The sequence below is a fragment of the Mycteria americana genome, chromosome 14 (genome assembly GCF_035582795.1).
Source record: "Mycteria americana isolate JAX WOST 10 ecotype Jacksonville Zoo and Gardens chromosome 14, USCA_MyAme_1.0, whole genome shotgun sequence".
Taxonomy (NCBI): Eukaryota; Metazoa; Chordata; class Aves; order Ciconiiformes; family Ciconiidae; genus Mycteria; species Mycteria americana.
Window position 1 is genome coordinate 13,007,514 of NC_134378.1, and position 17,842 is coordinate 13,025,355.

General features: G+C 36.9%; 1 protein-coding gene across 3 annotated transcripts in view; it reads left to right on the forward strand.

The window, feature by feature from the left end:
- Window positions 1-17,842, forward strand: part of GNAS (GNAS complex locus) — a 162,365-nt gene that overhangs the window by 62,823 nt on the left and 81,700 nt on the right. For all 3 annotated transcript variants that reach the window (XM_075516755.1, XM_075516756.1, XM_075516757.1), the window contains exon 2: window positions 1,014-1,086. In XM_075516755.1, coding sequence (XP_075372870.1) covers window positions 1,014-1,086 — 73 coding nt within the window. The remainder of the gene's footprint in view (window positions 1-1,013; window positions 1,087-17,842) is intronic.

Consider the following 17,842-nt stretch of genomic DNA (forward strand, 5'->3'; position numbering starts at 1 on the left):
TTTCTGTTGTTGAGACATAGGCTAATGAGAGGAATAAATGAGTAGCCAAGAGATGCGAAGGGCAATCTTTCTAAATTTTGCCAGGTTATGATACTACTCTTGCGAAAATGTATTTGCTTTATATAGAAAGCTACCGATCTGGCGGCGTGGAGCAGCTCAATTAAATGCTGCTGTTCGAGTCTTTTTAGCGTGCATGGAAAAACAGGTACTATAGGCAGATGGGTTGCCCTGTGCACTGGCATCCGTGCAGCACAGCAGAAATAGCATACAACTACTTATGGAAACTGGAGTAAAGTGGAGTGGTTTTTTGTACTGCAGGTATATAAGGGAATCGGAGGAGAGCTGTGGGGCGGCTTTTTGGAGCATGCAGCCACAAAAGGTGGTCTTTGTGTCTCATTGCGTGTGTGATTGATTTGGAACATGTAGGGAGGGTGGGAGGTTGCTTACGAGACACAAATTAGGGAAGGAGGTTTCTGTAGCTTTGTGGGTAGAGGCTTAAAGGGGATGCCTTCCTTTTTCAGATGTGAGTATCCACGTATTTTATTTCTTGTGATTTAAGTTACAGTCTTTTAACTGTGTGATGATAACTGCAGCCAAACTTAAAATATTTTAAGGATCTAACAAAAATGCTTCAGTTTAGTATGGACTTCAGTCAGTCTTTCTCTCCATCAAGTAGTGACAAGAGAAGCAGATTCTGACATTTCCTATCTTGTTCTCTATAAAATGTTGAAGTTGTCCTTTTTCCTTCTAAACCCTGCAATCTGCTTTTAACGTTGACACTGGAAAAATGGACAGTGAAATGATCCAAGATTCAGATCTGACACATGACTTGTGCTCGGCATTTATTTTTAGCTACAACTGAAGTTTCCAGTGGCAATTATTTCTTTTTCTTTCACTTTTCACTCTTGCACTGAGGAAACCAACTTTCTTGATTTTACCCTGAAGAAAAAATTCTAGTGTGTCCCTTCATCACTCATGCTTCCTTCTGAAATTGATTTACTTTCATTTTCTAGGTGCTGGTGAATCCGGTAAAAGCACAATAGTCAAACAGATGAGGATCTTGCATGTGAATGGATTTAATGCTGAGTAAGTGCATTTGTTTTTTCACTTTACAACCTACCTAATGTCTGTGTGCTGCACAGTAGTCATTGCTGTTGTTTTATATCTTGGTATATTTTCTTCTTGCTACTGTTCCACGGTCTCTAGAATTTGGATGTGTATTTTTAGATGAGATTAATAGACATGAACTTGAAGAAGTCATGCACCAATAATAAGTACGAGCTAACAGTATAAAATTATTTATATCAAGGTTCAGTATAGCTGATTTGATTAAGGCTTAAGTTTTGGGTTGTTTTTTTTTTTAACTGCAGTTTCTTTCACAACATGGCTGACACTGATTTACCTCTGCTGTAGCACATTGATTCATACTGCTGTAAACATGCCTCCTGTTAGTGTACCAAATGAATGCAATTTTCTTTATTTACAGCAAGTAAGGCTTTTGTTCTGTCTCCTCACAAAATGAGACTGTACTATGAATTTTGGGGGTAATGGGTCAGATTTTCTTCTCTCTTCTGTTGTGTTCGTTTGTCCAGAGGTTTGTGTTAAATTATGTTTCTAAAAGCTTTTCTTGTTTACGCTTAAAATCTATTCAATTATTTTATAGTTGTGAGGAGGGGAATGGCATTAGGATAAGGAAAATGGAAATCTACTGTTTTGTCTGAGAAGGATTTGTGTTTGCTAACTTCTCGTCTAACCTTGCTAGGGAGTAGGAAGAGATTATTCTGCATGTTAGTTTACGCTTGCAAGAGTCTGTGTGTGCGCATGTGTGTGTATACCAAAACCTGCTAAATTAATTCTAATTGCATTAAGGTGTTGGAATTTCAGAGCTTATCCTCTGTGTTTAATTTCTTTAGATTATATTACTGCTTTTGTCTGTCTTGTTTTCAAACATAATATTTTTGTATTGGCATCCTCTAGCTTCTAGTAGTATCATCTATTTTGTGAATCATGCCTTTTTGGGAAGATTAAGCTTTCACTAGTCTTTCAGTAGTTAATTCCTTAGTAAGAATGTCTGAGCTAAAAGTTTAGCCAAGGAGCCTGGACAATACTTCTTCCTAATCCCCAAATGCTAGTTCAGGATAAGGTACACAGTCTTTTGGAAGAAAGTTCAGACTGATTAATAATAAATTACATTCTGTGCTACATGTTTTTAGCTTCTCTTTATAGGGAATATTTTCTTTACCCAAGACAACTCCTTTTCATAAGTGCCCAGACCTGCATCCTGTTACTGCTGAGTTGTCTCCGTATTTTGGCTGCTCTTGTTACTAAAGACCTCTTAAAAGACTTGTGTGACTTAAAAAGATTTGCATAAGTTGACTTTGATGTAGCAGCTCTCAACATTAGGTGCTAAGTAAAAAGTTAACCCATGAAAGTGGAAGTCAAGGATCCCTGGCACCTTTAAAAGTATCAATCCATTTAACCAACATAGTTCTAAGTTTTCTAAGCGTACAGATGCTCTTAAAGAGATGCTGCTGCTGTGTAAAGAATGGTGTATTACATGGGTAGATAACCTTCTCAACTCTGCAAGTTGCATACCCAAATTTATGCGAAACTGGGAGCCCAGAGACTCATTATACAGAGCCTGCAGAGCTGGGGAGGGACTGGTACACACTCTGGGATTTGCAACAGCAGTGCGTTCCTTGAGTATCTCCCTTCTGTGTTGTAGGTTGGGGCTGAGCTGAGCATGCAGCTGAATTCCAGGGCAACATGGCAAATTTGGCATCAGGAGCCTCTGCTGGCTTCTGCCTTCTCGTAGCAAGGGATTTGGATTACCTAGCAGCCCTATGCCAGCACAGCCCTGCTGCCAATCACATAGCATACCCCAGTGTGGGAGCCACACTTGAATTGCTGGGGAGCTGCACGCAGCTCAGGAGCCGTAGGTTGTCCACCTCATAGCATATTGTCTTGCAGTCAGTCCTTCATGCGTGTTCTTTTGTGGGTGGTATGTGTTGGAACATTCAGGTGCGTAAAAGTCAAACTAAAAAGTGGTATATAAAATGTACAAGAAATAAGTTATAATGCATGTAGTTTTAGGGTTTTGTTGCCAAAAATAATCAGTAAATCATAACATACACTTTACATGGGGGAGAAGGCTGTTTTTCAGTGTTTTGAAGTTCTTGCAAGTTACACGTTGGTCCTTAAGTAACTTGTATTTTCTTCAAAGTAACTAACCGCTCCCTACGTTGTCGTGCTTTCCCTATCCTTTTTGCCTGATTCGTTCCCTTTCTGTCCTACTTACCTTGTGGAAAAATGATGTGGGATTCAGCTAATGAGAGAGATAGCATGGAAGAGTAGGAAGAGTTTCTTGGAAAAGTAGGAAAAGAGTTTCAGAGTTTTTTGGAAGAGTAGGAAAAGTAAAGCATTATTTCTCTTAATGTTCTTATCAGTCGTTCTAGAACATAAACTTGTTTGCATACAACACCACAGCTGAAGTGATGAAGAACAGCAGAGAGGTTGTGAAAACTGTACGCTGGAGATGAAGAGACATTTTTTAATGTTAGTGTCCATGTACATAACTGTAGTTTTGAATTATTTCTATTGTTGTGGCTTGTTCATGTGGCTTGAAAGAAATCCAGTTTAAAGTCCTGTCTGAAACTTGTTTGCCTTTGATTTGGTTGCCCTGTGATAATTGATGTTCGAAGCAGAGAGAGGATACCTGTTACAAAAGGTGTCTACTGTGCTACGAACTAGGGAATCAAAAGGTTTTCTTTAGTGTTACTCAAATACGCTTCGTAATTTCTGGTGACTGAACAGGATATACAGTGCTAAATGTACTAACTTCCTTCAGTGAGTGTGGTGATTTTTTATTTGTTTTGTTTTTAGGATTCTGCCCCTAAACAGATGAAGGGACAGTTGTCATGTGCATATAGGTGAATTGGCCTCATGTAGAGTTGTAGCATTTAACAAGGTGAAATCTATGTAGGTTCTACAAAACTAGAAGAATTTCCTCTGGGACTCCAATCCTTGATCGCTTTAGCTAATTAAGTATTTGAGGAACTGTATGGAATCAAGTGTTCCAGGTAATTAATATGCTTAATAGTTAACAATGCTAAGGTGAATTTGAAGGTGGTTAAAGTTCTAGCCAAGTTAACTACAGTAAAGACTGTTTAAAAATTTTTCAGTAATTTTAATTTCTTTTTATAATCTGTAGTAGAGTTAGAGACAAATACATTTGTTTTTTTGTTCCTGTTGTGAAGGCGGCATGTGGGAAGTAACAGCGCTGTGGCATTGATAAGTGGAGTAGAATACTGGAGAGGCAAGGCATGATCTACAGCACGGGTTTTTCTGGATGGAGTTTTTGGAAGGGCTTAGCCCACTTCCAGCTCTTGCAGGATGGCTTCAGTTGTCTGTGCTATCAACTGACATCTTCCTACAGCAATTTCATAAGTAACGGGAGTGTGGCTTCCCCGCAGTATTCTTCCAGTGTGCCTCATCTTTAACCCGGAAGAGCTGAATTTTAAGCATAACGAAGACTCCATATCAACCAAATTTTCTACTCTTTGCATTACTGCCAACAACAGAGCCCCTTGTGATGTAGAAAGCCTTTAAATTTGGCTTGTAATAGCAGGAAGCCTGTGACTTCCTTTCCTTTCCTTCCCTCCCTCCTCAACACTTCAGCTGTCTTTTCATGAGGCTACTCCAGAGGAGTAGTTCTCTGATGTTGCATACTGCATTTTGTGAGCATCCACTGATAAAGTGGAGCACAGTCTTTTTGACTGTGCGGAAGTTCAGATGCGAATCTTTATAAACCAGAAAGGATTAAAAATGGGAAAGGGAGGACAGGAGGAGTAAGGAGTATAGTTGGAAGAATTAATGTAAATGTATAGTTCGGGTTGAAGAGGAAAAAAAAATAACTCTTTTCGGTGTTATCTGGAGGCTGGGGTTCTTTGCTTCTAAGATGATGGCCTTTCACTGACATTTTTTTTTTTTTTTTAAGTCATCTTTCCCCTCTGTGATCACTGTGGGTTTGGCTGACAGACTCTAAGGAGAGTGTCATTGTCATGCATGATTTTAGAAAGTGGGAAATTGGCAAGGGTGATAGACAATTTTGAAGTGTCATGGGAAAAACTGGGACAAGCAGAAATATTTAGATAGAAATAAATTGTTGAAATGTGACTTACGAAATCCACTACGAAGATTGACAGATAAGGGGAATGTGCCTTTGTGATTAGTAAGTTTGGATAGTATTTAAGATTCAGGAAGTCTTGAGGTTATAGGGAATTTCGGATAATGCTTCTCAGCCTCGGTTTCCCAAATGATGTTGTATAATGATGACTTTATTTCTTAAACTGGTATGTTGAAGTGTTGAATAGGAGTTTGTGTATTTATCAAATCTGTTAATGGTGATGGCAGAAGCAGAACTGAATAGCTTTATTTTCAAGACTTAGATGACAAATATATTTGCATTTCTCTTGTACTTTTAAAAATTATTTTCTCTTAGTGGGGAAGTTAGGAAAGCCAAGTTGCCCTCTTAAAGGTTTGGAATTTTTTCTCTTTTCTCACCTAGATGTAGTAGTTTGAGGAAGGAAAAGCAGTCATTGATGCTTTCTAATATTTTCTCGTCCACCAAAAGTTGAACTGCAGTACCACTGTTATTTCACATAAATCAGTAAATGATGTTATCTAGTCACATTGGTCAATGTCAGTCTCTTTTGTGACTGAAATGACTTCTGTCTCTGTAACTGTACTCTTCTGCTATCTGATACTGTGTTTTGTTTTCTAACTTTGGTCTTTTTATGTATGTGATCTTATGGGAGGGAAGTAAATATTATGAGTGAGGAAAAAGTGTAATTTATAGCTAAGTCTTTTAAAATAATGAATTCCCTGCCCCTCTTTTCTTTTCTTTCTCTCTCTTTTCTTTCTTTTCTTTCTTTCTCTCTCTTTTCTTTCTTTTCTTTCTTTCTTTCTTTCTCTCTCTTGTCTTTCTTTCTTTTTTTCTCTCTCTTTTCTTTCTTTCTTTCTTTCTTTCTTTCTCTCTCTCTCTCTCTCTTTCTTTCTTTCTTTTCATCACAGTGTATATCAGGAGGCTTCTGCAGATTTGAGGCAAAGAGCATTTTTTTTTTCTCAGCTCCTGTTCCAGGATGCAGACGAGGTGTTACTGTGCTGGAAAATTCGTGTGTACACGTCTGTTCAAGGCGATGAAAAGTTCCATTCCTGCTGAACAACTAGTTATGGGTTTTGATCAAAATTTGTGCCGTAGAACATAAAGTGAAGGTGTGGGCAGAGAGGGGAGCAGGATATGTGTTTCAGTCTATTTTAGGTCTTGTCCTAAGAACTGACACAGTTGTGTAATTGAGTTTTGTCAAAAGACAAGAATATACCAACTGTGAATAAATGCTATGATTAAGAACTGAATACTGCATATAGCTTGTAAAAGTTTATGCAAAATGTTTATGCAAGTTAAATATAGCTTCCATCAACTGGAAATAAATGGGAGGTAATATCTGGTGACATTAAACAACCTAAGCAAACAAGAAAGTCCTTAATTGTTAGGATGTTTAATGTTGTGTTTATGTGCTTGAAATTATCTTTTCTTTGGAAATACTTTTATTTCTACAAAGGGGAAAATTCCATTCTGTGAGAAAGTAAACCTGAACTCAATGAAGCAGCATTAATACTTCGTTATGTTATAAAGAAAAAAGGAAAAAAAGTTTCCAGTTTTTAGGTTTTTCAAGGTTCTTGTGGTATCTTGCCCTAAGATATGAGAGATTCTCCATTAGGAACATGTGCAAATGTTTTGCATTTAAATGTACTACTGAGGTGTGATTTTTAAATACTGTAAGATGAGTTTCCAGAAAATTCTGATAGTTTATAATACCTACACGGCCTTATTTGGCAAAGAGTATTAACATACTGTGGTGCTGAATAAATGTTCTAATAGTCAATGGAATAACTCCCTTACCTTGCTCAGAGGCATTCTGAAAGCAAGTCATTAAAATATTTCCATGTGCAAGTGAAGGGATTTTTTTTTTTCCCAGGGTGCAAAATAATGTTATTTAGGTTCCTGAAAGTATTACAGAAAAGCAATGCATGAAGGAATCTAAAAGTTTAAAAAGCTGGTCAGTTCTACCTGGTTTTAGATGCTCGTGGTAGGCTCAGGCTAACCCTAAGTGGAGATGACAACACAGTATTGGAAGAAAGCATAGACTTTCATTTTTACATTATGCTTTATTTTCAACTGCCTGTCTTGTGTGTTTGCCTTTTCAAGAAATTCTTACTTAGGTAAAAGAAGGAAAGTGAGAATTGAACATAAAGATTTCTTTATTTTTATAATTGCATGGGAAACAAGGTGTTGCTCATAGCAGAGCATGCATCTTATCTGCATTTACTGGTTGGTGGGAAATGTTGAATTCTCCTAGAAAAGCAGTATTTAAACTACCAGTTTTATGTCGTTGCATGTTGAGAGCTCTCTGTCCTCTGAATTACTGTTCCTGGCCTTGCAACTTGACGTTTTGTGCTTTCAGCTAAATATTTCAGATTTAAAACAACAACAAAAAACCCAGTAGTAAACTCGTCCCTTAAGCTATATTTGCATATGTTGCAGACATGATTTGGCATGTAAAGGGACTGACCAAAAATATGGCAATAGTTTTATTTGTTTTGAGGTTTAAATTTCATAAAAGCTTTTTAAGTATGCATAGGCAGCTATCAACCTAGTAGAAAGCTTTATAGTTAGAGTTGTAGAGAGCTTGGAGGGCAATAACTATGAATAGTGGAATAAGCACGAGTGATGTAATCTGAGAAGCAAAAGAGAGACAGAAGAGAGCTTAAGACTTAACAATGTGGAAAGCGTTGTGAATGGGTCTGGGAGGATTTTGACTTTTGATGGTAGATGTGGGATTTTACCCATTAGTTTTGGTAAAGACAAACAAAATAAAACCTGTTTTACAAAATTTGCAAGTTTCCTTTTACCTTTTCAAAACAGAAAATAAACTGTTCTCTGGGTAGCTGAGCTATTGAAGTCTGATTTCTGTAACTTGTTTTGCGTCTCCCAAATCTTTTCTGCAGTAGTCCCTCCCAGTCCCCTACGGCATCTGCAGTTCCTCCCCATGGGACCTGTAGCTTTCCAAGGATCTCCTGTTTCCTCCAACCGATGCAGTCCTCGTTCTAGTCCATGGCCCTGATGTTCCCTGCAACACTGACCCCTAAATACTCCTGGACCATCCTGTCCTTTATCTTCCTTTTTTTCTGCTTTTCCTGCTACCTGGACAAAGTCAGCATGTGCTGTGGCTGGTGTAGATCTACAGGAACTCTTCCCTTTTCCTCACTGGAACACTAATTTTGGTCTCTCTTCTACTTAGCCTCTGATTTTCATTTCTGGAAATTAATCTCTGCAACAGCAACCCTCCTTCAAGTTTGATTGAAGGTGGACAACAGTATCTGAGGAGAGGGTGAGACTGAGAGAAAACAGCTGAAAAAAGTCCTACTCTTCCTCAATTCACTCCAAATATTTTTTGAAATATTTTTACTCTGCACATTCATGAGTTAAAGTGGAAGTCATGTGTTTTTCTCCATTTTCTTATCTTAAGCAAACATCTACTAGGATAAGCAATGTATCATATTCTATTAAACTTGTTATTTAATAAATCACAAACTATATTAAATACCCCTAAAAACTTTAGATAACTTCAAAAATGTAATTCTGTATGGACAATATTAAATATATATCTATATTCCACACTTCAGTGTCCTTTCTGAAAAAAATCCAGTGCATCAGGTTTTCCCCAACTCTTCTCAAGAATTAGACCTGCAGCGTGACTACCTTTTCTGCAGCCATTGTTACAGAATCAGTACTAGGTGACGAATTTTCTTCTATAGTATCTCACTGGATTTCTTCTTGTCCCATATATTTTGGATGGGCAGACTGGGCAGTACTGTGATTTTCCCAGTAAAAAATGGTTTTACTAATTTATCCAGATGGATGCTTGAATTACTTTACATATGAACAGAATACTTTTTATCATCTTAAGCTCATGGAAGGTTACCTTTTTGGTATTAAAACTATACCTTCACATTATTGCAATCCCTGAACATTCCCCTTACTTCATTACACAGCTACGTTTTATCTGTTACCAGTTGTTCCAACTGGGGAAATTTTTTCCATTTCATTATGTTAAAACCTAGTGTGTTTATCCCATACGATATAACTTATTGTTAATAAATGCTGTGCCTTTCTCAGCTCCTTCTAGCAATCTAGATATGAATGTTATTTCTTGTTCCTGTTTGTTAGGTTGCTGGGCTTCCTGCGTTGTTATGGTCTCTGTGGGATAGGTTCAGTAAGAGTGAAGATGTGTCCTGTCGTTTCTCTTCGCTTGGGCTGGGGGAACAGGTTTGTGGGGTTCTGAGGGATTTTTTTAAAAACGAAAAACACTACTCTTGCTCCAGTTTTGTAAGCATCCATCCCAAGTGTCTCCTAGATCAAGGCAGGCATAGTTAATGCTTTGAATTATAATCCAGCAGGCAAACTTGTCACTATCTTTATTTTTAGATATATCATGCGTTTGTATATTAAGGTTGCCCAAGTCCCATCTCTGATGAAGAGCTGAGATACAATAAGCTTAATCTTGGTCATTCAGAGCTCTCAAGTTGAAATGAAGGAATTTCCACTGATGAGGGTTTGTTTTTTATTTTTTAAATGTAACTGGAATCCTGATGTCAAAAATAACATGCCCTCCATTTTACTTTGATAGTTGAATCTTGAGTTCCTAGTAAATGCAAGAGTATTTAGGATACAGTGCAAGTGTAGCTGCACCAGCTTTTAACAGTTATTTCTACAACTGTACTCTAATGTAAACATGCAGTTAATTGGAATTACTTATTTACAGCTGAGCTTGCTTACTTCAAAACAGCAATACATTGAGGTATGTTTTTGACAGCTAAGGGGCAAAATTATCTGCTTTTTGAGGAATGTAGTGGTGGAATGTCTTGATCAGATGTTCTGTTTTAAGGTGTTTGCTATTACAACAGTACGAGAAAGCTTGTGACCTTCTCTATTAGCTACCTGTTGCTGACTGTATTCTCCAAAGGGCTATTTAATAAGTCATTGTGTTCACTTGTCTTTTTAGTTAAGGCACCAGAAAATAATCATCTCTCCCAGCTGCACCCTTGTAGCCTCCCAAGAGTGGTGGGTGAACTAATGGAGCAGGCAGAGGTATGCAGTATTTCCTTCTGAGGTTTAGCGTACTCCCAGTAGACCTTACATTTAACCTTGAATGGCAACTTCACAGCTAGCTGGGGGATTTACTGTCGGCTTCTTAATCATTGTGATTTAAATACTCTCTTCTTGTCTATAGGTCTAACTGCATAGATACACTTTCGTTTCCTTCAAGTTAAGACATTTTTATTGTTTTGCGAGTAGAATTATCTATATAATATAAATGTTCATATTAATTATAAAATGTTGCAAGGAAATGGATATCAATGAAGTAGGTTTCTTCCTTAAGTTTGAAATGAGAAAGGATGCCTTGCTCATATCTTGCTTGATTTTTTTTTTTTTTTTTTTTTAAATAGATAAAAATGTGTAACGGGACACTTAGCACAGTAAGTTCAGAAAGCTATGTGTAATACCTGTTTTAACTGTGATAATTTAAATAATTTAAACATAAATATGCTAGCTAAATTTGATTTAATGTGGCATTACTGTGGAAAAATTAAACTAATTGGTTTCATGAATTTTAATTTAATTGCATAACAGTGATTGGCATAGCTTCATATATTTTGTGTTGCTTTTAATAGTTTAAGACCATTTAAGATGAAGATGAAAACTTACAGTTCTAATAACTTTTTTTAAAAATAAGCAAAAGATAATAATCATAAGGACATAGCCATTTACTGAAAAGTTTTTATTAAATTCCTTTTATTTAATTTTTTTTTGTTTTCTGAAATGAGAATATAATCACAGCACTGCATTATGGAAAAAAACCTATAAGCACAATGCAAAGCTGAGGATTTTTTTTTTTTTCTTTAAATGTGTGAGAAAACTGAAAGGAGAATGGCTCAGTTAAGTACTCGGGGTTCTTGGGAAAGCTAATAATACTCTGACCCAATCAACTCTACAAGCCCCAAGTCCATATGCAGGTCAGGAAGAGCAGCTCTGGTTCTCCTCACCTCGCCTACACTTTCTGCACTTCCAAATATTTGACAAAACAGTTGCAGAGGTCAGCGTGAGTAAGAATTTTAAGTTTTCTCATACTTTGTCTCAATGTATTTTGCAGCAAGCATGTTATACAACTTTCTGGAAGATTTGCTTTATGGAGTTGTTAGGGGTTTTTTGTAGTTACAGTTCTATAGTGTAGGAAGTTACTGAATTTTCAGTACTGGCTTTTGAAGCATACGAAAATAGATGCCTGTAAATTAGATGCAACCTTTTACTTTTGGTATGTAAAAATGATTAATGTTGTTTCAAAATAGTTACTCATAGGAACACATTTTGCTTATGCTGAACATTGTAGATAAAAATACGTTCCATAACTTACACATAAGACACTTAAAAATTGCAAATGTAACTATTTTGCCTTTTAGTTTTTTTAATTGAAAATGGGAGGGAACTGTGTCACTGGACTCTAATTTCACCAAACCATTGCGAACTTGGGATGCTCCATACTGCCTCTGTGTTTTGCCTTCACTTAATTGGATAGTCTTCATTTTATGTAATTGCATCGTATGCAATCATATATTTACTTTCCTTATGTTCATCACCGGAGAATTTCATAGCATTCAGTTACCTCAGTATCTTTTTGACACCACTGAAAAATAAGGGGCTAGAAAAAAGTAAAAAAGACTGAGTTTAGTAAAGCATTTCTGCTTATTTTGCACAGTTGGAGGGAGTCAGAAAAAACACTTTGAAATAACGTAGGTAACATACTGTCTGGCTTTTTTCCTCACAATGTTATTCATCCTTTGGAAACATAAAAAGCGTTGTCCGAAGGGGGAGGGGGGGGGGAAGAGAAGGGAAAGTAGACAGAAGTGATAGTCTTAGATGATGTCCATAAGTAATATTTAATATGCACACATTATTAAAAAAAAAAAAGCCCATTAGATGTATCGCCCTGAGACAGAAATGGACAGTTAACCCAATTCAGTCCCAGAATAAATTTTAAAAATTTACTTCTCTCTGGGATTAACTGGAATCAGCCGAGACCTCTGTTTTGTTAATTAAAATTAATAGATTCCATTCTGATAATTTTGGACAATACGAAAACAGTAATTTTTTTTTCACTTTATTTTTAATAGTATTGTTTGGGCATAGATTTATTACTGAATGCAGAAAGTAAAATGATACATAGTTATGTAGAGAAAGCAAAAATAGTCTATAAATATTTTATTCCTTACCAAAAAAAGTATGTATCCATCCTGCAAATAGAAAAGGAAGTTTAGCATCTGTAAGAAGGGCAAATATCAGGATCTTCTGTTAGAATATGGGTATTTTCAATAAATAATGGACAAGAATCCCAAAGGAACTATGTGAGAAACTATGGGAAGCACTAATGTTAATTTCTTTATAATTCTTAGAGAAAGGGGAGCAATTGCATTGCTTAAAGTAAGAGATTGCCCAGATGCTTGGCATCAAATACAGGCATTTTAATTTATTATTACTATTTATTACGGTTTCTCGCAACAAGGGTGTATAGGAAGAATGTCATTGATGGTCAGCTTAGCTTCACATATAGTAAGATATTGTTGAATGAACCTTTGCCTTTTTGGAAAGATTATAGATCTGATTGATAAAATCAACTGTTTTGGTATTTGATGTAATACCACGTTGTATTTAGATTTTTAAAATTGCATTGTGTGAAATTAACAGTGTGTATATTACAGGAATGTAAAAGCTGGCTTACTGATAGATCTCTTAGTGCAGTGGTTAATAGAGGTAATGAGTGGGACCACTTCTTGGAAAGGCTCCAGGGAACTAGTGGTTACGTACATAAAATCATTCCTTAGATTGCTGGCCCGATTCGATCTGAAGCTCCTTTCTGCAGACAGGCCATGTTCTTAATACTGGGAAGGTCAGGTTACTCTTTTAGGGTGATCTGAATAACGTGTTTAAAAGTTGTACTTCAGAAATTTGATTTAATACAGGTGAATGCGAGACAGTCTCACGGGAGTCAGAATGTAGATTGTATCTGTAAAATTGGAAAAGGACTTGAAAGTCAATTAGTTAATTACCTTAGTATGCTTTTTCGTGCCAAAAAGACAAATTCAGGCTTGGGTGCCTGAAAAAAGGGAAAGTGCAACATAAGTAATAAAGTGGACTTCCAACACTGATAAGCATGTTACTAAAGTAGTGTATCCCATGCTGATGTCTTCACTTCATGAAGGATGTGGAATTTCTGGGAAGAATTTAAAAGAATGACCACAGGAGTTGTACGAGGTTCAGAAGTAGGGCGTCCAAACGTGATTTCATTGCCATGTAGAGGTAGTGTTAAGCGAGAAAGGTACCTAAAAATGAAGGCAAGTGTGAGATTCACTTCCTTAGCATTAGAGATACTTTAATTGAAATAAGTTGTTGGGGATGAGGAAGCCTCGTTTGAGCTCTCTCAGGGAAGGACAGTATTTCAATCCCACTTCTGGAGATACAGCTTTCCTCATGCAAGTGTGTATGCTCGTGGTGGCCACTCTGGCCTTGGAAAGCACAAAGCCTCCTTCATGTGCTGCAAATTAAGCACTTCCTTTGCAGTTATGGGCTTTTATTTTTGCTTTTATTACCCTGAACATCATTACAATATATGCAATTCTGTGTTGGTATTTGAAGCCTTGAAACCTTGGAGTCCTGTGTTTGCCTGCAGGCATCAGAGAGGCGGGGAAGTGTGGGGGTTGACTTTTGGTTTTGTTTTTTCCCTTTAGATAGTTCGCTAGTTGTGTTTTGTCACTGTTTTCACTTCCTTCTGAAGCATCAAAGATTGGCCAGGATCTGAGGTGATGTTAGAAGATCCTCTTTTGTGCCAGACTGGTTGATTCTTACTCACATGATCCAGATAAAGTTAGTTGAAGAGCTTGAGATAAGAAAGAAACTCTTTCACTAGGAACTGTTAGGCGTGTTTCCATCTTCTGCTGCATAAGGCTTTTTTGACCTCCTTCAGTTATTAGGGCAGACTTTTTGTAATCAGTTCTCTGCCATTGCAGGAGTCTTGGGTGCTCAATCTCATCTCCTTTCAAATTGTGACCTTCAGGAAAAATTGTTTCATTTGAAATTTCAACTTGATACTAAAGTATATAGAGAAGCACAATGGCTTATGGTACACTGAAAGGCAGACTGAAGTATTCAGCTATCCTCTCTGGCCTAAAATTCTTCAAAATACTTACTAAATGTCTTTGTTACTTGATTGTTTCTTGCTGTACCAAACTGCTAACCCAGGTAAAAGCCCTGATTCTGAAGTCTTCTGTACAGGCAGACACGTATGTGCCTGAGGAGGTGGCTTAATGGATTTAGTGGGACTCTGTGATTATGGATGTCTGTATTTTGAAAGAAATAGCAAAATTTTACCTTCATGTGGATAATTCAAATTGGTATAGTTTGAGTGCATTAGTATCTCTTAATGAAACCAAATATAGTTCTCTTCAATTCCATTCATTCTGGACCTTATCTCTCCTCCTGATATGTCTCACCGGTTGCCAAGCAACCTCAACAGTAGTTCTGCACATCCAGCAGCATTAAAAAAAAAAAAAAAAAGTGAGTAGTTGTTGCTGAAAATACGATGCCTTCTGATGACATGAATGAAAAGAGTTACAAGAGAAGGAAATGGGGAGTGGCGAGTTTGGAGCTGATGTTCTGAAAAAGCTAATAATACTTAGCACTTTAGTGCTTTTTATTTTCCAAGCACTAATCAAGCAATAGTAAGATTATTTAATAAAGACTTTTTTTTTTTTTTTTTTTTCGTTTCAGTGAGTGAAGCACAATTATGCTTATGCTTCATAGACCAGGGGGCAGGATTTAGTCCCAAGAGGGCAGGAGTTAGTTTAGTATATGTATTTCTTTCTCTGACCTGTATTGACTTCCTGTGTTTCTAGTTGGACTGCAGATTAACTGGAGGGTTTGGGAAGATTTTTGTTTGTGTGTTTGCTGATAAATAGCCATCACTATCTATTCATTTCATGCTGATGCACCTGCGGTGTGTTGAGTTTCATTAAAATATTTATCACCTGGATGGTCTTCCAAACTAGAAGTATGATAGATGGTGTGTAGGTCTTTTATTACTCAATAATGCTGTAATGCTTATAAAGCAATAAATAGAGCTCGTTTTTGTGTTCTGTCTCCTGTGCGAAAGGTGATCTGAGCAGCAAACAAACGACCATAGCAAAGGATATTGTAATGAAAATGAAATCTGATTTGGGAAAATGATTCTGGTTTTAGATTAAGTTTCTACGATAGCTTCATTTCAGTTCAAAAAGAAAACTATATATTACACGTAGACTGACTAAAGCAACGTTATTGAGGACACAAATAAGTTTGAAAGTATCTGAATTAAGATTGCCTTAATTTGAGTTCATTTTAATTTAGGACACCGTTGCCAACAACTTCCTATGTGAAAAGGTAATTTTAAATTCTGTAACTAACTCCTAAAAAGCAGTAAGTAATTCTAATGCCCCCCCCCCCTTTTTTTTTTTTTTTAAAGCAGGTTCCGACACTGTGAACATGCACTTTGCCTCAGTCACAGTCTGTCTGGAATTACTGAGTTGTGTGCCATTAAGCTGTCAGTGAATTAAGCTATCCCACAAGTTTTGGGTTGGAGGACTGTTGGTCCCAGTCACAATTTAATGCTTTCCTTCCCACTCATTTTTTTCTGAAGGTGGTGGTCTTAGAAACGTGCTTATTCCACTTCTGGGTGAGAGTAGTAAAAAAGGGTTGTACTGCAAATGTGTCAGAAATGCGGATATGTCAAGTCCCTGGTTCAATTCATACACAAAATAGGATGTGTTCTGAGTTGCACATGCAGTGTCCATGGAAGACAAGTAACACATGTTGGATATGCTTCAGACATAGCGAGGCTTTATATAAAAGCAGGGTGTTTTGTGCTAAGTCTGTGTTTACACACTGGATGTCCACATAGGTGTTTTTGTCAAGAGGCTTCCATTTTGCCATTGTTCAGGATAAAAAGAACACAAAGAAACAGTATAATACAGGAGGCATTTTCTGTGTGATGCAGATAAACACAAAGAATGAACGCTCAGCGTGCAAATTCACAGCTTATCGTTGCAAGGCGACTTCCTGCTATCCTGCTTCCGCAGGAGTGGAAGGTGTTTCAAAGGTAGTATGATACTTTAAGCTGTTACGGAGAGAACATATACATTTTGAATTACGGTCTGTATGTTTATTGTCTGTATCACAGACCCAAAGGAGAAGAGTTGTTTTTTGCCGTATGTGTGGGAGGGGTGGTACATTATTCACCAACTGCAGTGGCAGTGAATTTGAGTCAGCTGGTGGTAGGTTACTTGTTGCTTTTAATGTGAGGACTAAAAACAATACTAGATAATTCTAGGTTTAAGGATAAATTAAATTAATGAAGGCGTACAAAAGAACTACACTTGGAAATGGTTAAAACATAATGAAAAAATATCCCAGTGTTATGTAGTATTTTTACCGCATTCAACATCTAAGGTTTATTTGTGTTGGACTAAAATTTTTTTTGACATACTGCAGCTAATAGAGGTAATTTAGAGATAGAAGAGTAGTCTGTGTGTGTGTCTGTGTGTGTGATGTGTATACAAAACCTGTTTGTAGTGGTGGTATTTTTATCTTCGTCTTCTAAGAGAAAAAGACCAGTCCTAGTTCACGCTTTTTTGTAATGCATAAAATGTGTGGATTTTGGCAGCTGTCTTTTGCCTCTAGGCTTATAAGTAGGTTTGTCCGTGCAAGATGTGTGTAATTACTATATATATGATGTGTTAGCTGCTGCACCAGTATTGCCATGTAAACTTAGTTGCCCTTCTTTATATATACGTATTGTCTGTATACGTATTTTTAAAAGGGTAAATATTATAAACTGATTGCTCAAGAGCAGTGTGCTATAAAGAAAGTAATAAGCACATCAGTAAAAGTGTTGGAAGTAGTAATAAAACTCCACTATAATCCTTCTACCAATTTATTGAATTTAACTATTGTTATCTATGACAATTAACTGCTACATATTGTACATTAACCCTTTGTATACTAGTTGTATATGGAATGGTCCTCAATATGACTGCAGTGCCTTAAACTTTAGGTTTTCAAGCAAATGTGTCATCTAGTTTGATAGTATTCACAGTGTGCTTGTTGCTTTTCTCTTTTTGTCTAGCTTTTGTTTCAGCAAAAAAAGACACCCAATTACTTTGTGGAGAACATCTTTGTCACAAAAATGAATGTCCTTTTTGCAAAATGAAAGGAAATACATTACTTATTTTAGATTTTTCTTCAGTATCTTTAAAACCAATAAAACTTCAAAAGGTGGTAAACATTTAAACACTGAAATATCTACTTCTTGGATTAGATTTTTTTAAGAAGCTTCATTTGAAGGTATTACAAAAGTGATTACAATGGAATTGTATCTGAATGTCTCTGGACTTCTGAATTCTCTGTTAATTCTGTTGAGGAAATCTAATGAATGAAGATTTGGTAGAAGACAACTTTCAGGATCCCTTGCAGGTGGTGCATGTGAAGGGGCTTGGCAGATGCAGTGCATCATCTGCCATCGTGTACTTCCATCACTGCTGGAAGCACGGGTTAAATCCCCATTCAGAAGCTGACTGTTTCAGGACCTCGCCACAGCCATTTATGTGTTGTAGAGGTTAGTTGGGCGTGAGTACGGTC